This window comes from Phascolarctos cinereus, unplaced genomic scaffold (assembly GCF_003287225.1).
Source record: "Phascolarctos cinereus isolate Bilbo 61053 unplaced genomic scaffold, phaCin_HiC Scaffold_1;HRSCAF=81, whole genome shotgun sequence".
In the NCBI taxonomy this organism is placed as follows: domain Eukaryota; kingdom Metazoa; phylum Chordata; class Mammalia; order Diprotodontia; family Phascolarctidae; genus Phascolarctos; species Phascolarctos cinereus.
Window position 1 is genome coordinate 272,148,214 of NW_027555514.1, and position 23,693 is coordinate 272,171,906.

The 23,693-nt window shown below is 42.1% G+C and overlaps 1 protein-coding gene across 1 annotated transcript in view; it reads right to left on the reverse strand.

Annotated features, from left to right (window-relative positions):
• Positions 1-1,502: 1,502 nt before the first annotated feature.
• The window catches only part of LOC110205577 (tyrosine 3-monooxygenase-like), a 53,653-nt gene continuing 31,462 nt past the window's right edge, over positions 1,503-23,693 (reverse strand). The window contains exons 8-12 of the mRNA XM_020982273.2: positions 22,549-22,618; positions 21,673-21,729; positions 15,714-15,809; positions 2,459-2,592; positions 1,503-1,662 (exon numbers count right to left, since the gene is read on the reverse strand). Of these exons, the coding sequence (XP_020837932.2) occupies positions 1,503-1,662; positions 2,459-2,592; positions 15,714-15,809; positions 21,673-21,729; positions 22,549-22,618 (517 nt within the window). The remainder of the gene's footprint in view (positions 1,663-2,458; positions 2,593-15,713; positions 15,810-21,672; positions 21,730-22,548; positions 22,619-23,693) is intronic.

The window sequence follows — 23,693 nt, forward strand, 5'->3', positions numbered from 1 at the left end:
CTTCTCTTCCTCTGGCTCTTTCAATAAATCCTGATATGCCTCCCTATCCTGGTCATCCTCAGCAGGATTTACCAATATCCTTCCTCAAATTCTATGCCTGGTGCTGAACACACTACTTGACATATGGTCTGGTCAGGGAAGAGTGCAGGAGGATGCTTATCTCTTTATCCCTGGAAGGTATATCTTTCTTAATTCAGCCCAAGATCATGTAAGATTTTGGTTGCCCCATCACACTGTTGACTCGTATCGGGCTTGCAGTGCACTAAGAATCGCAGATCTTTTTTTTTTTTAGGTAAATTGTTCTCTAGTCAAGTCTCCCGAATCTTGTACTTGTGCAATTGGCTTTTTAAAAATAATCTAAATATAAAATTTCACATTCATCCCTATTAAATGTCGTCTGTTGTCCACACAGTGGCCCACCTATAGAAGGAAAGGAAGGAAGGAAGGAAGGAAGGAAGGAAGGAAGGAAGGAAGGAAGGAGGGAGGGAGGGAGGGAGGAAGGAAGGAAGGAAGGAAGGAAGGAAGGAAGGAGAGATAGAAGGAAGGAGGGAAGAAAGGAAGGAAGGAGGGATAGAAGGAAGGAGGGAGGGAGGGATGGAAGGAAGGAAGGAAGGAGGGAAGGAAGGAGGGAGGGAGGGAGGAAGGAAGGGAGAGAGGGAGGGAGGGAGGAAGGAAGGAAGGAAGGAAGGAAGGAAAGAAGGAAGGAGGGAGGGAGGGATGGATGGAAGGAAGGAAGGAGAAGGAAGGAAGGAAGGAAGGAAGGAAGGAAGAAGGAGGAGGGAGGGAGGGAGGAAGGAAGGAAGAAAGGAAGGAAAGAAGGAAGGAGAGATAGAAGGAAGGAGGGAAGAAAGGAAGGAAGGGGGGATAGAAGGAAGGAGGGAGGGAGGGATGGATGGAAGGAAGGAGGGAAGGAAGGAGGGAGGGAGGAAGGGAGGAAGGAAGGGGGAGGGAAAGAAGGAAGGAATGAAAGAAGGAAGGAAGGAGGGAGGGAGGGAGAAAGGAAGGATGAAAGGAAAGAAGAAGTGAAAGGAAAGTGAAGAAAAGAAGGAAGGAAATGGTACCTACTATGTGCCAGGCACTGTGCTAAGCATTTTAGAAATGTTAGCTCATTTGATTCTCACAACAGGTGAGATAATAGTAGGTGATAGTATTATCCCATTTTATAACTGAATAAACTGAGGCAGATAAAGGTTATGTGCCTTGCCTGAAGTCCCACAGCTTGTAAGTATGTATGGCTGGATTTGAATTCGAATCTTCCTGACTCCAGGACCCAGTTTCTACTTGACTTTAACACCACTGGCAGGAAACTTAAAGAATGAAAACAATTAAGCACAACACACCCTTGGCCTTGAAAACAGCCTCAATGTGGAGTTATGCAAATATACTTTGGGGCTTTTCTAACTACCTTCTAACCACCTAAACTTGGCCCTTGGGAAAATCCCAGAGGGAACCCCTATGAATGACCCAGACTGAGCTGGAATGGGCCGGGATCTAGTGGGAGCTTAAGCCACTTTCTCCAGGGCATGGCTAAGACGTTCCAGGTCTGCTTTCACTTGGTGGAGCACCGTCTTGATTTTCTGGACTGAGTCTAGAATATTTACACAGCAAGTGAAAGGATCATAGTGGACCGAGAAGGGTCTCTGGATCTTCTGAACGTATTTCCTGCCAGAAAAAAAAAAAAGGAAGCACAAAGTCAGCCACCTGTGGACAAACAGAGGCTAAATACATAGACAATCATGGGTCCATTTGCTTATGATATCAGAAAGAAGGAACCAAGCTTTTTATTATGTATAAATTGTGTGCCAGGCACAGTGCTAGGTGCTTATACAAATATTATCCCATTTGATCCTCACCAAAACCCCGAGAACTAGGTACTATTATTATGTATATTGCATAGCTGAGGAAACTGAGGCAAGACAGAAGTTAAGTGACTTGCCCAGGGTCATACAGTTAGGAAGTATCTGAGGCTGAATTTGAACTCACATCTTCCTGACTCTAGGTCCAGCTCTGTCTCCACTGCTCCATGTAGCCCTCAAGGCAAAGAATAGTGGAATTGAAGTCAGGAAAACTTTGTGTTTAAACCCTGTTTCTGATACTTCTTAGCTGTGTAACCTTGGACATATCATTTAACCTGAGCTTTAAGTTTTCTCAACTGTAAAATGGAGATGATGATGATAACAATATTTATAATAATAATATCTATAGCATCTACTTATAAGGCTATGAGGCATTATGTAAATTTCTATATAAATGTCAGCTATGATCATCACGAAACACAGTGCACCTGGGCCTAATGATGGCTGTGCACAGAACATCCTGCCTTCTCACTCAGTTGGGTTACTACCCTTTGGGGGGAAATGGCTCAGTACAGTGACTGTCTACACTCTTCTCCTCTGACCCTACCTCCCTGGTATGTCCCACAAACCCACTTATGGCCTACCCAAAGGTCACTACTCACCGGAGCTTGTCCTTGGCATCTTCTAGACTTTCTGACACAAAATAAATGGGCTGGAAGGCCTGGTCTTGATAGGGCTGGATGGCAGCGACTTCAGCTTCAAATGGCTTGTGCTCTGGCTTGCTTGATAAAGCATGCTGAAAATCAAAAATGAGGAGCAGAGAGAATCGATGAATGTGCATTTCAGAGCACGTAGGTCTTGTCTAGTCTTAGGAAAAGCCTTGGGTTAGGAGACTTTTACATCTACGACTTTAGAGGTTATTTCGTCCAATCCCTTCATTCTAAGGAGGAACTTGGAAGCAAAAAAGTATAAGTGATTTGCGTTTGGGGAAGTGAGAGACAGAATCAGGACCTGAAATCAGGACCTTTGACTCCTAATCTAATCATCTTTTCAATGTCCCTGGATTCACTTGCTTGTTGAGGGACCTTGTTGGTGTCCTTTGTCCTTCATTCTCGAAGAGAACCATGAGATCATGAAGGTGATGCCGTGACTTGCAAATGAATTGGATTTAAGCGAGGGAGAGCTGTGCTAAGTCACCAGCCTCACTTTCTTCTCCAGAGCCATCTGGGTCCAATAGCCGGATACAGATCAGGATGACTGGAGATGGATGGCCCAGGATGCAGTGGGACATCTTAGCCTTCTTAAGCTAAGGTCTTTCTCAGGTCTCAGTTTGACTGAGGCAATACCTATTTAGTGATTAAGGCTCAGTACACGGAGGACCTTGTACCAGGCACTTCAAAGACTCAGCTTCCTCAATCATTCAATCATTCAAAAAGTATTTCCTGTGTACTTACTTTGTGCCAGACACTGTGCTAAGCCAGAAAATAGTCTCTGTCCTCAATTCCTAACCTTTTTTTTTTCCTAGCCCCCTTTGGCAGTCAGTCTGGTGAAGCCACTGGGTCCTTTCTCAGAGTTGTGTTTTAAAATGTATAAAATAAAACCCATGGGAGTACAAAGAAAACCAATTCTATTGAAATATATTTATTCAAAATATTGTTTAAAACATTCATTGGCCCCAGGGTAACACTTGTCTTGTCTACCACATGAGGTCATTATCTGGGTCTGATTAAATAATTCATTGGGAAAGTTCTTTGAAAAGTTAAAAGTGCTATCAAATGTGAACTATTAGAGTAGAGTAAAGTGCTCAACTTGGGATCAGGAAGATCTGGGTTCAAATCCTGTTTCAGACACTTACTAGCAAGTCACTTCATCTTTCCATGCCTCAGTTTCCCCACCTCTAAAATTAGAGGGTTGAACTCAGTGGCCTCTTATAGCTCCTTCTAGCTCTGAATTTACAACCTAATATTCATGATATTAGTATTTTTTTATAGCAAGATCACAGGTTTTCCCTCCCAGTTAGGGAATACTGTTCTGCAGAGGCACCTAGTATAATATAGTAAATAATAATAATGATAATAATAACATCATGTTTTAAGATTTACAAAGTATGTTACTCAAATAAAACACCTTGTTCGTTCCTTCTAACAGCCCTTTTGACAAGGTAGCGTGGACACTACTGTGCCCATTTTCCAGGTAAACAAATGAATTCTGAGATATGAGACTGGTTGTTGTTCAGTCACTTTTAGTATTGTCTGACTCTCCGTGACCCTGTTTTGGGTTTTCTGGCCAAGATCCTGGAATGGTTTGCCATTTCCTTCTCCATCCTGAATAGACTGGCATAGTTTCACAAACCTAGAAAGGGCCAGAGTCATCCTTTTGAAGGCAAGTCTGGTGCCTTGTAGACAAGAAGAAACATGTTCTGTCCTTGCTTCTCTGAGTTAATATTTCATCAATTCCACCCAACCACCAAGGACAATCTGATGCCTGGTATGCTCTCCCTCTGACATCAGCCTCTTGGAATTCCTGGTTTCTTTTATGACTCAGCTCAAGGGTCCCCTTCTGCCTGAGCCTTCTTGTGGTCCCCCCAGCAGCTAGTGCACCTCCTTCCCCAACTTTCTGGATTCATTCTGTATATATGCTACATATGCCTAAAAATGTACATTTGGGAGCCCCTGTTAAAATGTAAGCTTTTTGAGGGCAGGAACCAGGTCGTTTTGGTCTTTATATTCCCCCACTTAGCATAGTGCTTCCACAGTGCATCTGCTCTGTTTCTGTTCCACAAAAATCTCCCTCCCTGGTTAAGGTCATAATGTCTAAACTCACCACCATACTGCTAATTCAATCCTTGATTAACTCAAACTCCCTCAGTATCCTCTCCCCTCCGAGTTGAGGGTGAAGGATGGAGTGCCAAACTCCTTCAAGTGCCTTCCTTTATAGAGGGGAGAAACTGGACTCTCAGATCATTCTACCTTGCATTTGCTGTCCTGACTACATTCAACTCCACAGAATAAGATGCCCCCCACCCATTCTTCCCCTGTACTGAGTACCCCCTGATGTCCCATCCCTCCTCCCTCTTTTCTTGCCTTCTTTTGTATGCTATCCCACCTCTCAGACACTTACTAGCTGCATAACTCTGGGCAAGTCACTTAACCCTGTTTGCCTCAGTTTCCTCATCTGTAAAATGAGTTGGAGATGGAAATGGCTCAAGGTACAGAAACTGTAGTTTCCTTTCTGCCCACAGCACCTAATTAGCATACTTGGCACACTATTCACTGCATCGCCCCCATTGAGTTGCTTGTTCCCAAAGGAGCTCCGCCTGCTTTATTAGTGTTATGATAAACTTTTGCCACTTGGCTGGAAGACTGCTTGAGTCTTCAAATTCTTCCCAGACAACTCCACCCTGTACCTCAATAGTTTTGGGGTCCCTGCACTCCTAAACTGCATCAGATTGGCATTAGCTTCTGTTTTGGTCCTATGTCATTTTTTCATGGAAAAATCCTGGGCCATAATCGAGCTATTCATTCAATAAGCATTCATTACTGTGTTCAGTCACTAAGATAGGACTGGAGATAGAAAAGCAATGTGAAACAAGCATTGCCCTCAAGGTGCTTCCATTCTCTACCCTGTGCTCAATAAATGTTTGCTAAGGGGGAAATGGGAGGTATCCAGGTAAGCAGAACTTAATCCTTTAATCGGCAAAACTCTTTTTATTTTAACTGTGTCTCAAGAAAAATTTTCTGAAATGTGTTATGTGCAAGAGTATCGTAAAACTGTTCAGTGGGGCGATTATGCTCAGAAATGAATTCTCAAGAGAGGAAAAAGCCACGGAATTTCTTGGTAGTCTCCTGGTTTGCTGGTCATTTTCCACAGTGAATGACTATATGTATAATAAACGATGAAAGGTCAAAGCCAGCCTTCAAAAAAATAGACATGGCTCCATTGACTGCATTTGAACAGAAAAGGTTTTTTTCTGCCTTTTCCATTAACTTTGGGTCAGAGAGATGGACACTGCTTATCTTTGGATGCTCAGGAAATTCTGATAATGTTAAATAGAATAGAAGCTTCCTGAGGGTAGAGACTATTAGTATTATTATTGTTATTATTATCTTTGTAACCCCAGTATACTAAGTACAGAGTATGACACACTGTAGACACAGCAAATGCTTGTTTGAATTGAATTAGAGAATGTAGTTGAGGTGACCAAATTGTATATTTAGCACCACAGTGCTCAGTCGTTTTTATCTAATTCAAAATATAATAATAGCATCTAGTATTTACATAGCACTTTAAAGTTTCCAAAGGACCTTACCAATATTTCATCTGATCCTCAGAACAACCTTGGGAGGTGGGTGCTATTATTATCCTAATTTTACACTTGAGGAAACTGAGGCAAACAGAGGTGAAGTGAGTTACCCAAGGTCACATAGGTAGTAAGTATCTGAGGTCAAATCAGTGTGGTTGTAGACATAGCTGTTTCTGACTTTCTAGCCCAGAGCTATGAGGTTCCAGCCACTTAATCTATTCTGGGTCTGAAATGTCAATCAGCTTGTCCTGAAGCTCAATACACAATTGTCACAGGGACACACATAGTTTGAGGGAGCAAAAACAGAGATAGGCATGAAAGGCTTCCCTTGCTACTAGGCTCCTCAGAGGTGCCCTGACTTGCCATGATGTGTCCTCCCCCTTTCAAGAAGTCCATTCACACCCTTCTAGAAGGTTTCAGTAACATTGCCCCTGACCCCAGAGTTCTCTCTCTCTCTTTTATATGCTACTACTAGGCAACCTCAGAATGAAAGATGGGCTGATGCCCTCGTTCAAGCTATTAGCAGGAGTTATTGCCTGCATGTTCCTAAAATGCCAGTGGTGATCACCCTTGTACCCCTGTAAGTGACCTCAAAAAATAGTGGTGATCTTTTTCAGCATGTCCATGAAATGTATAGGGCGTAGCTTGTCCTTGCCTTAAAAGACCCCAGAATGCTTTTCTAATCTCCATTTCTCATGTTTCTTGCCTCTATGGTACAACCAAGAGTCCTGAAATAAGCTACAAGGGACTATTAAAGGAGGCATGTCGTCCAGTGGAAAGAATGTCAGCCTTGAAGTCAAAGGACCTAAGTTCGAATCCTGTATTTACCACTTCCTACTTGTGTGATCTTGGACAAGTCTTTTTACTTTCAAGTGGTTTTCTGGTATGTAAAAGGATGGATTTGGATGGCCTAATATCCTTTCCATCTCTACATACATGATCTTATGATCCCAGGTCATCTATTCCAAGCCCATTGGTTTACTTACAAATAACAAAACTTGTGCCCAGAGAGGTGATTTGTCTGAGATCAGAAAGTGATTAAAGAACAGAGGCATGATTTGAACCCAGGACCTTGCTTTCAAACTTGAAAGGCCTTTGTTTGCCCCATACTGAAAGCACACTGTTGTGCCATGACGGTTTGAGTTTCCTTTTCTTCCTCCCTTGTCCTCATCTCTGATTTCCACTGTTCTGTCTCTCCTTCTGGTCTTTTCTGTCTTTTCTTTTCCGTATCTCTTTTTCTTCTTGTTTCTTGTCATATTCCTTATCTGTGGCTTCCCCTTGGCTGAAAAAAGGCTTTTCATTGCCTTTCTACTATGGGCGTCTCCAGCCAATAAGAAGGATGCTTCCCTCTGGACACAAACTTGACCAATCACAACTTGTCTTCACTTCTTCTGTTTTTCTGCTTTTCTGTCTCCTCCCACCAACCTCTTCTGTTTTCATCCCTTCGGTTTCTTCTGAGTAGATAGTTGTTCAGAATTAATTTGTTCCTGTTCAGTCATTCCAGTCCTGTCTGACTCTTCATGATCTTATTTGGTGTTTTCTTGACAGAGATACTGGAGTGGTTTGCCATTTCCTTCTCCAGTTCATTTTGAAAATGAGGAAACTGAGGCAAGTAGGGTTAAGTGACTTACCCAAGGTCACACAGATACTAAGTTCTGAAGCTGCATTTGAACTCAGGTCTTCCTGACTGCCCGCCTGGCACTCTATCTATTGCACCACCTGGCTGCCCTCAGAATGGTTTAGGGTATTAGATTTCTGAGGACTACATAAGTGAGGATCAGCCATTATATTATTATCAGTATTTTTCAGGGGATCAGTAGAGAGGGGAGAAGACCTCAGAGGCCATCCAGTTCAATTCTCTCATTTTATACATGAGGAAAGTAAGTTTTAGGAAGGTTCAATAACTTATCCAAAGTCACAAAGGATTTTAAATGTCAAGGAGGGAGTTAAACCCAGGTCTTCTAACTCCAGATACTCTACCTGGAAGGAGAAAGGGAAGGATACTAGATGGCACAATGCTGGCCTGGAATCAGGAGGACCTGAGTTCAGATCTAGCCTCAGGCATTTACTACCTGTGTGTAGTAACTCTCTTACTGAGCAAGTCTGTTAATCTTTGTCTGCCTCAGTTTCCTAATCTATAAAATGAAGATAACAGCAGCTACCTCCCAGGGTTGTGGCAAGCATCAAATGTGATAATATTTATAAAAAGTGCTTAGTACAGTGCCTGGCACACAGGAGGCACTATATAATGCTTATTCCCTTCCCTTCCCTTCTTGGGAGCAGAGAGAGCTAGAAGGACACTTCTAGCTCTTCTGGCCTAACCCTCTCATTATATGAGTAAGGGAGCTGAGTCCCAGAAAGGGTGACTTGTCCAAGGTCACATAAGTAGAAAGTGGAAGAAGCAATATTCAAATCCAATATAAATTTGAAAATAATTTTTTCTTGTGATGAACTTTTAGTCTAAATCCCTTGCTTTCCTGAGGAATTTGATATCAGGACCCTTCAGAATCAAATATATCAAAATGCTAAATATATCCCCCTCTTCCTCTTCTTCTTCCCCTCCTCCTCCTCTTCCTCCTCTTTCTCCTCTTCCTCTTCCTCTTCTTCTTTCTCCTCCTCCTCTTCTTCCTTCTTCTTTTCTCTTTCTTTTAACGCATGAAGGACATTCAGAGTGCCTTGGACTCCTGAATGAAGCCTTCTGTAGCTCCCCATTAATATCTTTTGGATCCAGGCAGTAGAACATTCTATTGGTAAAACTGTTTAGAATGAGGTCCATTTGGTCCTTCCACTGGTCAGCCCCCATTGGATATGGCCCAACTCCCCAGATACTTCATACTGAGATCTGCTCAATGGGGGATGTTTGTCTCAAGACCCTAGTGTATTAATAATCTGTAGAAAGCAATGACCACAGCAATGGTATTTAAAGACCCATGAAGCTCTGGAGGCAGCCTTGGGTGACTCACCCAACTATAGGTTCCAAGGCTCTACTCTGCTCCAAATAGAGCATGGCTATGGCTATAGCCTGCCAAGACTGAACTACAGGTCATTAGCTTTTACTCTATGGAGACATGAGGCCAGGCTGAGTATTAAAAGGACATGATAAAGAGGATTTGACAGCAATGGCTAAAATAAAGTAAAATAAAGGGGGAAACAGAGAATCTCCCTGGGATTTTGCACATGCAGTTGAAACATGAAAAGAAAAAAAAAAGCTTAGCCTCTTGGTTTAGATGGACTGGAATCTGACAAGGATGTATTACTTCAGAAACATTTTCTAGAGGTTTAGTTACATGGCATAGATTCTCCCAGTGTGGTGATGAATCTTTCCCAGACATTTTTTTTATCCTATTTGCACTTGCATGTGGCTTACATTACTCTGTGAAAGTGTGTGTGTGTGTGTGTGTGTGTGTGTGTAATAAAAGGAGACAGAGACACAGAGAGAGGCAGAGAGACAGAGAAAAACAGACATAGAACGGGGAGAACAAGCTACAGATATAAAAGCTTAGGAAGAACAGGAGATGGGAAAGAAAAAAGAAGAGAAGGATAGGAGCCGGTGCAGAGAAAAAGAAAGATATTGGGGGGAGTGGGCTTATGTCAGGAAAAGGATGGGATGTGGAGACATATCTATCATTATTTTTCAGTATGTGGGTCCTCAGAAAACTATCCCATATTAAAGGCACTTTGTGGGACTTCATCCACTCAAAATAATAATTCATGAACCCCCACTAGCGTGTTTCTTTTTAATAGAGGACACTAGTAGTTCAAAGGAAGGCCATTCAACAGCATAGTGTAGTAAGAAAAGTAGCAATAGAATATTTCCTCCATAAAGTTGGGGAACTCTCTCCCATAGAGTCACATGCCATCTGTGAGAGGAGTGAAGATGCATATGAATCACATGGAGGAGATGTACATGGAGTAACCACATGTCTCTGACAATGCAAGGCTGTTAATATCTCCTAATACTGTCATCATGCTGCTCTTGAGGGACCCTTGGCATTGGTCTTTTGGGGGCCTGCTCCCCGACTGAGTATCATTATATCTATGGAGCTCCCCACCTCTTTCTTGAGCTTTTCTTGCTGCTGCTACCAATAGGGCTTCAGCTAGAGTTCCCATCAGCTGAGGAATGGGATCTGTCATTTTCATTCTGGCTTAGAGCTCAGAGACAGTGCTAGTCACAATTTTCTACCTCCTTTCTCCATAAGATTTTGCAAACAATTTCATATTCTAAATTGATGTGGCTTTTGGCTGCCATATTCGGTCGTAGCAATTGATTCATGGTGATAATGTTAGCGTCCATTCTTTTATCCATTTCCTATATTTCAGAATCACCAGCTTATTTAAACAGTCAGGTTAAGGTTGACCCAACTGCAGATTGTAACTTGTTAGTTTTATTCTTTCTTTTAACTTGGTATTTATTTTTCTTCAATAAGTAGTTGTGTGCAGCTCGCTATATACAGATGGCTGATTTGACCATCAATGACTAGTCATTTCATATCTCCTAAAAACAATCAACTCTCTTTCTTGTGAAGTTATTTGGTGACTATGATGACCCAGTACCCTCTGACTCTTCTTGAAGGAAATATTCCTGATATGTAGATATGAGGCTTCTGAATAAGCTACAAGCCTTTGTCCCCTCTTGTTTTTCCTTCTTAAACTATGTTTTCCAATATTTAGTCCTTAACACCACCAAAAGTTTCAACATCATAAATGAATGTGGCTTTATCAGTGGAAGTGACACTACGGAAGATGCATTTTATCATGTGTTACTATACCAGAAGAATTACTGGTCTTTTCTATTTGCTCTACAGTTGAAATCTCTGTTGTATGCTGCCATCTTCACGACTTGAAGCACCATGAATTGAAGAAGATGCAGATTTAATTTTTAGACTTCTTCCTACCACCCTGTTCTCTGTAATAGATTTGGGTGCCTTGGCTGCAGGTTATCTTCACGGTAGTTTGTTTGTTTGGTTTGGTTTTTATTTTTTTGTTCGTTTGCTTTCGCAAATGCTTGTCATGAGCTCTGCAACATGAGTCGATTCGGCCGCCACCGAAATGATGCTTCTTGTTGTATTTGGAGGCACATTAAAGCCAATGCTGCTGAGTCGTGTATTTGCCTCCCCCAGAGAACCATCAAATCATCCTTCCGTTTAGATGTATCTTTGTTGGATCCTCCAGTTTCATTCCTAGCAAGGATTTCAAGGATGATAAAATTCATTTTTCTCCAGTGAATTTCCCACTTGTTAGTCTCTGCACAACTTCACGTTTAGAGTATCAGTGGTGCAGATAATGATTATGGGCAGTTCAGAAACTGCATATCTTAGCGTCCTCTACTCCCGCTTTCCACTGATTTGCTATTATCACTGAGGAAACACAGGAGGAGGGACATTTTGTATTTGTCTTTGTTTCACGAGTGGCCAAAGAATTCTTTATCACCAAATATCCAGACTAATGGGGATGGACTTTTTTTTTTCATACTTCACTCTCTTGGCCTGCAAGGAAGCATAGATAGTCTGTTACCATGACTGTAGCTGAAGTATTTCCAGCTTGGTGGAGCTGGTCTGAGCTGATACTCATTGAAGATAGCCTCTTCACCAAGATGAGAGATCAGCATAGAACTTTGGAAGGGAATTCTACATTAAGTATGTAGGATCATTGAATCGTAGAATTAGAACTGGAAGCGACCTCAGAGTCCGTCTAGCTCAACCTCCCATTTTAGAGGTGAACAGAGAGGTTTAAGAGCTTAAGAGATTTGCCTAGGATGCCATAGCTAGTATCTGACGCAGGATTCACATTTAGATCTTTCTGACGCCAAGCCCACTTCAATTCCATTTGAACAGCAACCTCATATACATTATTTTTACATCTTCTCCAGTAATAAGTGCTGTCCTGGATTTTGCACATACGTTAACTGTATAATGGTTCTATGATCTCATTTATATGGATACTCTCCATTGCTGGAGATTATGACCTATGCACGCTTTGGGGGTCCCCTCCACTCTAAGATTTGGTAATCCTGTGATTTACATAGTGGTAGATGCTATTTGGAGTACTGAGAAGTATAAGATTTGGCTGACTCCTATTCTCATCTTGGGCAAGTCATCTAAGCTCTGTGGGCCTCAGTTTCCTCATCTGTGAAGTGAGGGAATTGGAGTAGATAGTCTCTCAGATCCCCTTCTGATCTAGAGCCATGATCCAGTAACTTTTGGCTTTAATTGGGTTATAAGGAGTTAATCGGTGAAACGTATCATCGATCAATCCATTACCATTCATTGTACACCTACTACGCGCCAGACAGTAGCTGTTGTCTCTTTCAAGTCATTTCATCTCAGCTTCAGTCCCCTCATCTAGACAAAGGGTGTACTAACATTTTTGCGTCCTCCCTCACATTACAACAGACATGGCTGTTTTAAGAAAGGCTCTTTGATTCCAACTCATACTCTTGGCCCTGATTCTCTTATACCCCATCAGTTCACAGGGTTGTGATCCTGAGCTACTTTTATTCAAGATATAAAACTCCTTTCAGTTAACTGAAGTTTTTATAAGGAATTAGAATGAGCCCTCAGTCAAACTGTGATGGAGTCAGCCAGGAGCTCCAGACCTCACCTCTTGTCAATGGAGGGCTGGTAAATGTTTTAACCGCTGCCTCTCAGGGGAGAAAATGTATGCATGACACATTTTAATAGTTCACTTTAACCTGAATTACTAACACTTTCTCTATCTCTTTCTTAAGCCTAGACCATCAACAAAACAATAAATCAACCCCTGATTTGTAGCTGTGGTCTATTCCCGAGGTATAAATGCTCACAATGAAAATTTAGCAATCCATTCTGGCCAGTATGTCGACCCTCAGTTTTAGGCAGCTAGTGCCCTCATCACCTATAAAAATCTGCCCTCTGGAAAGCTTTTATAGCAATCATTTACACCTTAGTGTGAATTTAAGCTGTGGTATGAAAATTCTTCATTGGGAATTCCTTATACCAATAAAATCATGGGTCCTGCCCTGATCCTTCTCATTATTACTTTTCCCAGTCCCTGAATGATAAGCATTATTTCTAAAGTTTTGGATAGGAGAGGGACAGTAGGCTAGATGGCCTTTTGGAAATTTAACAGAACTTTGAAAGGTCTCACACTGATCCCTGACATTCACACACAGATTTAAAAGCCATATTCTCCTGGTAATATCACATGGCTGCAAATCATGGGATATCGCAAAATCTGGAAAATCAAAATTAGAGGTGAACCAATGCAATGGAAAGATGCCAGGGGGTATAAGTGTGCAGCATATCCCCACCAATGACTTGTGGGCAGGAGGCAGCAGGAAATACATCAGCACAGAGATATATGATTTAAAAAAGAAGTTTAATCTCTTGCTCCATTCCACTGAACTCAATTAAGCAAACATTTGCTATATGCCTACCCTGTGCAGCCACAGTGGGTTAGGTCCTAGGGATACAAGGGCAAAAGCAAACAGCTTTGAAGGAGCCTTCCATAGGAGGCTACATATCTCATTCTCAACTGCACCAGTACCCATGGAATATTAGAACATCTGGACGTAGGCCTTCAGTAGTTGGGGTAGTCTTCTTTTGAGGGTTTATGGAAGGACCTAAATAAGAATCACATAGGGTAGGAAAACATGGATGGGTTACATTGTGCAACACCAGTGGGTGTCAAGATGTGTAGGAGTATCTCTCACTATTAACCTCCCTGAGTCTTGATTTCATCATTTTCCAAATGAAAGATTTGGACGAGACGAAGGGAAAGCACACCCCCTTTAGAAGGGTGCGTGGTTTAGTTTTATTGAAATGCTTTCCCTGTCTCTTTTTTATTCTTTGTTACAAGGGATTCAAGGCAATACCATTTGGTGCAATGCTGTCAAATTAAAATAGAAATGGGGCTCCTAAATCATCCATAAGGATCCCGGAGTGTCTTAAATTGACTTGGAAAACCACATATTAATATTGCCTGTGTTTTATTGTATCTATTTTGTTAAATATTTCCTCATTAAATTTTAGTCCAGCAACTGCAGCATGTTTGACACCTCTGCTATAGTGGATGCAGAGCTGGCCTTAAAGCCAGGAAGACTTGGGTTCAAGTCCTGCCCCTGACACATACTTGGCTGTATGACTCTGGACAAATCACTTAACCTCTAACTATTCTAGGTAACTTTCTATAACTATAAGTTGCAGAAAATCTTCCAACTTACATTAGTAGAATAAGTTCCCCCTACCAATGAAATCTTAGGTCTAATCCCTATAATAATCATAGCAATGACAGCAATAATAGATGGCATTTATCACGTTTAAGGTTTGAAAACAAAGGCAGCCAGATGGTGCTTTGGATAGAGTGCTGTGCCTGGAGTTAGGAAGACTCATCTTCCTGAGTTCAAATCTGGTCTCAGACACTTACTAGCCGTGTGACCCTTGGCAAGTCACTTAACCCTGTTTGCCTCAGTTTCATCTGCAAAATAAACTGGAAAAGAACATGGCAAACCACTCAGTGTCTTTGCCAAGAAAACCTCAAATCGGGTCACAAAGAGTCAGGCATGACTGAAAATGACTGAATAAAAACGACAACAAAGGTTTGCAAAGCACTTTAAATATGTAGAGTTGATCCTCATGACAGCCTTGGGTGGTAGATACTACTGTTATCTTCATTTTGCAGAAGAGGAAACAGGCTGAGAGCTGTTCAGCCAGCTGCTAGGTATCTCAGGCAAGCTTCAAACTCACCTCTTCCCAACTCTAAGCTCAGCACTCTATCTACTTATGCCTCCTGTAAGGGATGGTTCTCTAGAAGAGGAAGGAGAGGAATGCACTTCGAAATGTAGGTGATGTAGAAAGAAAAGCTAACAATAAAAATTAATGTTTTTAAAAAGAAAAACATCCTCTCTTGGGCTCTCTGGGACCTCCTCTGTGATTGGGCTTGGCTAAGTGGTCAGCTTCATTCCCAGTACAGTAATTCCAATGGGAAGGATTGCAAACATCCCCTTGCATTTTCTGACCCTCTCCATTCTCTTGTACACAGTGCCAAGACCTTGAGAAATAAGATAAGGGGCCCAGGGAAATCCAGTCCTTCACCAGCAAGAGAATAAACACAGACATTCCAGATTAGAAGTGGTCTGTGGCTTTCCAGAACTTTTGAATTCAGAGATTTTTGGACAAAATCATTTGCTATTCAATGACATTTGTTAACAGTAATGAGGGCAGCTGCTTGGAGCTTTATCTTCCCTGACATATAAAAATGAAGGTCCACTTTAGCACACTTCTCACCACTACCCCTACCTAGTTTCCAAAATGGCAGTTTTTAGCAGGCTCCACACTGCCCTCTAGTGTACAAACTTAAGCAGCTCGGAGGACTTGGGCATTCTCTAGGCCAGGAAGAGCTGAAAAGAAACTGGGCAAGGGAAGAGCAACTCTTTCTAGTCACTGATGAATGAATGAAAGAATCATAACTATTAAATGAATTAATGAATGATTTATGACAACTGTTGAATGAATGATGTCTATTAAATAAATAATGAATGGATGAATGGCACATTTATTGGAGATGAATGATGGGAGAAACTGAGGGCTCAGGAATGATGAAGAAGGACTCTTTGACAAGGTAGAGAACACACTTACCATCAGCTCCCCATAGGATGAAAGAAGGCCAGCTCCATAAGCCTTGATGGTCCCATTCTGTTTACAGAGACCAAACTCCACAGTAAACCAGTAGAGCTGATCATGCAAAAGAGGAAAAGCAAATGGTCAGAACCAAATATTTCAGGAATAGCATTCAAGAATAGGAAGACACCATGAGATTTGGAAAGATCATTCCAGTTGGAAATGATCCTTTCCATTTCTCTAAGTACTTGTCCCCTTTTTCGTTTGACCTCACGTACTCTTCAAACTATAGAGAATGAAGTGCTGGACCAGGAAGACCTGGTGACTTCAAATCCTACTTCAGACTTTCTCCAGTTGTGTGACCCTGGCCAGGTCATTTGACCTTATTCTGGGCCTCAATTTCCTTCTATGTAAAAATAGGGGATTGAACTAGATGACTCTCTCAGGTTCCTTCTAGGGCCAAAATTATGATTCTATGAGTGGACCCATTATTTCATTGGTGGAGGGGACTTCCAAATTAGGAAAACTCCTTTACCTATTCAGTTTTTCTGAAATTTATGGTCTTACTTCCCCCAGTCAGAAGTTAGATGACTTGTTCAGGGGCACACAGCCAATGTGTACCAGAGATAAAACTGGCCTGCGTGTAATAAGTACTTGACAAACGATTATCGAGTCAAATTGAATAGAAGCAAATTCCTCCCCAGCTGCTTTCAGAGCAGCATGCTTCCCTCACTGTTCCCATGTCGACCAGAGTTGGGCTTATTACCCAGCCCCTTCTTCTCAAGCCCACTCATTCTTCAAGGTCTGGCCTAAATCCTGCCGCCTCTATAAAATCTTTCCTGACGGCTCCAGTCCACAATGATATCTCACTACACACTCACGAAGTGCAATAATTGTAGCTGACATTTATATAGCATCTGTAAAAGTGAGGAGTTTTGTCCAGATGATCTGTCTAAGAGTACTTCCATCTCTACCAAACATTCTGTCTCTCTTCGGGTTTGATTTCTTGACCATTCAGTGGAAATGTTGAACAGAATCTCCACCCGTGTGACCTCAGCTCACTGGCTGTACCAGATAACCCAGAAAGGCCCTTCCTATTCAGAAGCTTCTGATTAGTGCAGTCACACTTCAGAATAAGTGGGCTGCTCATTCTAAATCTGCCTCTGACTCCCTTCTACAAAATGAAATTAGGCCTAATAAGTCAAAGGGGGTTGACTTAAGTTGCCACTTTGTTCTGAGGTTCGTGAATGAGGAGGCAGGAGAGAGTAAAGGAAAGAATATTAGTTGAGAGTCAGAGTGTCTGGTTCAAAGCCCCAGCTTCACTATTTCAAAGCTCCCTGGTTGTGACTGATCATCTCTCATCTCTGGGCCTCAGCTGCTCCATCTGTAAAATGAATAGAATAATCCTAGCATCGTTCCCATCACTAGCTTGTTGTGAGTAAAATACACAAATATAAGCTAGTGTTACTTTGCACAATTAGTCTTCTGTAGCAAAGCAAATGTGTAATAATCATACCAGCATAAAATCAGACTTTTATCTGGAAAAAAAACCTAGAAAACTCAAATAACAAATAGGTCAGCTATTTATGGCCTTGACTGGAGTGAAAAGTTGGATAGTTCTGTAGACTGAGGACCTCTCTTAGTAATTATTGGACAGTTAGATGTTGCAGTAGATAGAATACCGGGCATTGAATCAGGAAGACTCAATTTCCTGAGTTAGAATTGGATCTCAGACACTTACTAGCTGTATGACCCAGGGCACATCACTTAACCCTGTTTGCCTCAGTTTCCTTATCTATAAAATAAGCTGGAGAAGGAAATAGCAAACTACTCCAATATTTCTGCCAGGAAAACCCCAAATGGGTCACAAAGAGTTGGACGTGGCTGAAATGACTGAACAGCAAAATTAATAATCTGGGGTCATGGAATGAGTATTGAATTTGGTGTTCAAATCTTATCTCTAACTCTTTTACGTGACCTTAGACAAGTCAGTCATATCACTTTCCTGGATCTCAGTTTCCTCATCTGTAAAATGAGGTCGTTGGATTTCCTGGTTTCTCAGGTCCCTTCCAGCTCCAGAGCTATGAATCTTAGTGTTTTGATGTTACCAATTCTTATCACAGAATCCTGGGTCTAAAGCTAGGAGGGGCCTTGAAGTTCCTCATCAATGAAGAACCTGAAAGTTCCACTAAAATGTCACCTCCTACAAGAAGCCTTCTCCAACCCCTCTTAATTCTAGTGCCATCTCTGTTTATTTCCTATTAATCCTGTATGGGCTGTTAGGTGGCAAAATGGATAGGGTGCTGGGCCCAGAGTCAGGAAGACTCATCTTCCTGAATTCAAATCTGACCTCAGACACTCACTAGCTGTGTGATCCTGTGCAAGTCACCTCACCCTCTTTGCCTCAGTTTCCTCATCTGTAAAAGGAGTTGAAGAAGGAAATGGCAAACCACTCCAGTGTCTTTGCCAAGAAAACCTCAAAATAGGGTCATGAGGAGTTGGACACGACTGAAAAAATGACCGAACAACAAATTTGTCCTGTACGTAGCTTGCTTTGTATATATCTGTTTGATTATTGTCTCCCCCGTTAGATTGTAAGCTCCTTGAGGTCAGGGACAGTCTTTTACCTCTTTTTGTATCCTTAATATTTAGCACAATGCCTGTCACAGTAGGTCCTTAATAAACATTTACTGAATTGCATTGAAAGATTAAGTGACTTGTCTAAGGCCACATAGGTAACAAAAGCTGTGATTCATGGGTTCAGAGATCTAGAACCAGAGTGAACCTTAAAGATCATCTAATCCAACTGATTCATTTTAACAGACAAAGAAACTAATTGAGAGGAGGTAAGTTGCTTAGTATCACATAACTGACAAAACCATGCTCCATAGCTAGGTGGTGCATGTCTGGGCTGACAGTCAGAAGGACCTGAGTTCAACTCTTAATTTGGACACTAGCTGTGTGACTTTGAGTGACAGTCACTTAACCCTTCAATCTCCATTTCAGACCCATTTGTATGCCAACACACTTAATGGGGTATTATGGCAATATGGCATTATGTACAGCCTCTGAGTCTAGAAGACCTGGGTTCAAGCCTTACCTCTGTCATACACCAACTGTGTAACTTTGGGCAATCCATCCAATTTTTCCATGACCCCAAGTAGCTTACTCAAATTGTGAGATACAGAGAAGTCACCTGCCTGCATCAGTAGAGGTAATTTCCTTACATGGGAGTTTCCTATGTCGATATTTCAGGCTTGCTCCCTTTTCTTATATATTTACATTTGTTCCCCCCTCAAACACACACACACACACACACACACACACACACACACACACACACACAATCTTAAATACCTCATGGGCAGGGATGATTTCATTTTTGCCTTTTCTACTTCTAGATCCTAGCACCATGCCTGCTATATAGTAGGCACTTAATAATTGCTTGTTAATTGATCAATGTCTTTCTCTGCCTATACTGTGCCAGGAGCCTGAAGGCCTCTAGCCCCTGCCTATTGCTAACCAAAACCTCATTTCTCTGAGTTAAAGTTCACTGCCAGTAAATTCATTTGGGAGATTCAGGACTCAGGTCACACAAGATGTCTGGTACTTGACGGAACGGGAGGCCCAGAGGCAGGCTCACATTTCTTGCCTCTAGTCCTGGGCCAGGCTCACGGCTCTAGAGACAGGGCAGCAAGGTTTTTCCTGTCGGAGGCTGTGTGTTTCTGGGTGCCAGGAAAACAAAGTACCATGGAGAAGCTATATCCAGGCAGCCCCCTGGGAGCCCTCTGTTGTAGCAGAGTTGTGAGTTGCTAGGTCAGGGATGACATTGTGGAAGCGGGAAGCCGGCTGCCGCTGGCATTGCTCATGCAGCTCCTAAATGAGCTGACTGGGCTGGAGAAGGTCGGGGAGGGGTTGGGGAGGGGGGAGAAGTCTATCTCTCCAGACTTTTCTACAGAGTCTGGCAGATCCGCTGCTAGAGCTGCCACAGCACAGACCTCATACAAGGTAGGTCCAGCTGCAAACATGGAATGGCTTGGTCAGAACAGATGGCTGAGCTGTGTGGGAGAGAGCGGGTCATCAAATAGCACTTATTGAAGGTAATCGACAGTGTTTCTTAATAACAACTTTAAAAAAAAAAAAGCCCTCTCCACCTGCCTCCAAGCAGCAGGAATGCCAAGCCCGTGTAACTAGGGAGGCATCCATTACACTGGAAACTTGTCTGATCCTTCTCACTTGCATTCCAGGTCCTAGAACTGTGGTCCCTCGTGAGAGCTGGCTGGTATATCCCAGCATGCACTTGGCCAATGATGTCAGTGACACCTTGGATCCCCAGTGGAGTCCAAACCTCATTTGGCTCATCGTGTACGTCACTTACACTCCTAGCTGAGTGACCTTGAGAAAGTAATCTCACCTCCCCAGATCTCAGTTCTTTTCTCTGTAGAGCAAAGGGGGTACGCTTTCTGGCCTTTGAGGTCTGTTCCAACTCTGTGTGTATAAGCCTATAATCCTAGGTCACTTAACTTTACCTTCTCTGTTAAAAAAAAAAAAGTTGGGGGAAGGGGTTAGACTCAATGGCTTCTGAGGCCCTAATCAATTCTAAATCTCTGGCTCTATGGTTCTGTTAGAACAAATGTGATGCCATCTGCTAAAATAATGAGCTTAGAAGTTAGCTCAAAGGCAGGGTCAGGGGTGTTTTTGTGGACCTCATTTTCCTCATTTATAAAATGAAAGGTTTGAACTAGATGCCCTCTGAAGTCCCTTCACGTTCTAGCCCTGTGATCTATCCTATGATATCTCAAGGTTTCTCCCAACACTAACATTCCATGTTCCAATGTGCCTTCCAGCTCTGGTATTCTATGTTGTGTCAGGATGTGTTGCTGCTGAGATTAGGGCTGAGAAATGGGCCAGACTGTTTGGTTCTCCTTTCACCCCCAAACAACTCTTTTTAGCCCAGTGATCTGTGGGTCACTGGTTATCAGCCAGATTGATGGAGAAAGTGTGGCTGGACCAGCCAATATCCATCACTTTTTGAAAAACAACTCGAGCGTGTCTCCTGCTTAGAGTGAGTCATTAGCATGATCAATCAATCCACACGTATGTATTGAGCACCTAAGTTCCTGGAGCGTAGATTTGGAACTGGAAGGGACTTAGAGGGCATGTAGGCCAATCCTCTCATTTTTCAGAGTTGCACAGCTAGGAAATGTCTGAGATGGGATTTGGATTTAGTCTTCCTGACTCCAGGCCCAGTGTTCTCTTTATCTCCACTATGCCATTGGTGGTGGGGTGGGAATTTGTTACTTACGAATTTTAAAATAATAATAATCACAAACATTTCAATATACCAATTAAAAAGGTGAGGGGCAGCTAGGTGCTGCAGTGGATAGAGCACCGGCTCTGAAGTCAGGAGGACTTGAGTTCAAATCTGCCATCAGATCAAACACTTGACACTTATTACTGTGGGCAAGTCACTTAACCCAAATTGCCTAAAAAAAAAAAAGATGACATATGAAGAGCCAAGGGAAAAAGGTATATGGTAGTGTCTCTGTGTCTATGTGTGTATACACAGAAAAGAGGATATGAAGAAGAATTGAGTTCAAATCTCAGTTCAGACACTTACTACCTGTATGGCCTTGGAAAACTTCTTGGGGCCATAGATTTCTCATCTATAAATGGATTCTAGGGACATATCCAATCATCCTGATCTGTATCTGGCCACTGGACCCAGATGGCTCCAGAGGAGAAAGTGAGGCTGGTGACCTTGCCCAGCCCTGCCTCACTTAAACCCAATTCACTTGCATGTCAGGGCATCACTGTCCTGATGTCATGGTCCTCTTTGAGAATGAAGGACAAATAACAACAACATAAATGGACCCATTGATTTGTAAGGTCCTTTTCAGCTTTCAGTCCATGGTTCCATGAGCTGTCTCTTTCTATACATAGGAGAATCAACTAGAAATGTGTAATGCCTACTTACTGTGGCCAGTTTTTCAATGTCAAGGTCACATGATCCGAGTGAGGCAAGTCCAATGTCCTGGAAAGGGCAAAAGAAATAAAAAGAGGCCATCTTATTTTTAAAGGGCCTCTTCATAAGGCCTTTCTGTTCGAAATTTCCAGTTGTCAGTTCAATTCTGAGAGTACTCCACTCCACATCCCCAAATTGTGACTGCTCTGGTCTGCTCTGGGCTGGGCTGGGCTGGTTAGTGTTGACTGGGACTGGGTGGGGGCAGGAACAGGGGAAGTCTGGCAATATAAAGAAAGGACTGCCTGGAAATACGTCATGCTCAATCAGTGTTATTCTGATTACCAAAATGAAGGCTGAGGGAATACGTATGACCCACATGCATGTTCAAAATTGAAATCACAATCATTTAACGGCACTCGTTAACCCATCTATAAAATAAAAGAGACTCAGTGAGTTCTAGAGTCCCTTCTAAGCTGTAATATTTTTCCCCTTTCATTTATGTTCCGAGGGCCATCCCAGTTTTGACACTGTCTATTCCAAAGTCCCTCCTAGGTCTGACATTCTGTGTTCTAAGGTCCCTCCCAGATCTGAAAATCCATGTCCTAAGGCTGCTCCCAGCTCTGACATTCTAAGGTCCCATCTTAGCTCTGAAATTCCTCGGTCTAAGGTTCCTTCCAGCTCTGACATTCTATGGTCTAAGGTCCCTCTCAGCTCCAACCCTTCATTTTATTTATTCTAACAAAGAGACCCTCATGGACCACTGTCCTCTCATCCTATGATTCTGCATTCAATTCTCTCAATGCTTGCTTTTGAAGTTAACACACATTTCTGACTGGTATTTAAGAACCAATGTAGGTTGGTAGAGGGGAGGGGGAGGAATATTATTACCTGTGAGAACTGGGCGAATTCTTTGTCTGCTAGCATTGGAATGTGACCCAACAGTTCATGGCAGCAATCTCTGGAATCATCAAATATGAGATGATATATACGATTTAAATACACAAAAAGATGACTGTATAATCCGGTCTTAGGTACATTCTCTACAATGCAACATACAATGTAATTAGCCTGTATTTCAAGGCCCGAGTGAATCTGTGATCTCATCCTTGTGTGTGTATGTATGTGAGTGTGTATGTTTGTACATTTCCATTGAGACAGACCCCTTTCTGGCCAAGCCTCTTTATTCTATGCAATCTTGGTAAATGTCTTTTCCTAAATGCTACAGGGCAGAGGTACCCAACATGCAGGAAGCCATCCTCTGAGCCTTGAAAAATTCTGTGGGCACCAATATCAGCTCTCCATTGTTATCTCTTGTTCTTATGATGTGACTGGCCCACTTTTATTTATTATCATTTATTTCTTGTGTGATATCCCTTATGACATGTGATGTAAAGGATATCACTGGGTAACCAACACAATTCTAAATTATATATAGTTATTTGTGCTGTTTTATACACGCATAGACACACACCCAACCAAGGCTAGAGACCATGCCCTTCTCCATCTTTGTTTTCTTTGTATGTCTAATAAAGTACGTTGGACAGCGAAGGTGCTAAATGGAGAATCAGGATGGTATAGAGAATAAACACCCAGCTCTGGAGTCAGGAAGACCTGGGTCCAAGTTCTGCTTCTGTCATATATAGGAGTTGTAAAACTGAGTGAGACTTAACCTCTTATTGGCCCAGGCAACCTTTTAAGACATTCAGTTGTAGAATAATTGGGTAGAGTTGTATTGGATAGAGGAAGAAGCCACAATAGGAGTTCCCCAAGCTAAAGAATTCCAGGTCAGAACCAGATGTAATTATTATACATAACACAAACATGCATTCATACACATTATACATCTATCTATACATGTATCTACCAGCTGGCCAACCATCTATCTATATAAATGTATACAATTAAACAATGAATGAAATGTATTTGTTCTTTCAATTTTATTCATTCAATTATACTGTGGTTCTAAAAAAGGTAGCTACTATAAAAAGTCCATTTAAATTTAGATGGTCTTTGAAAGAAAATCTCCAATAACC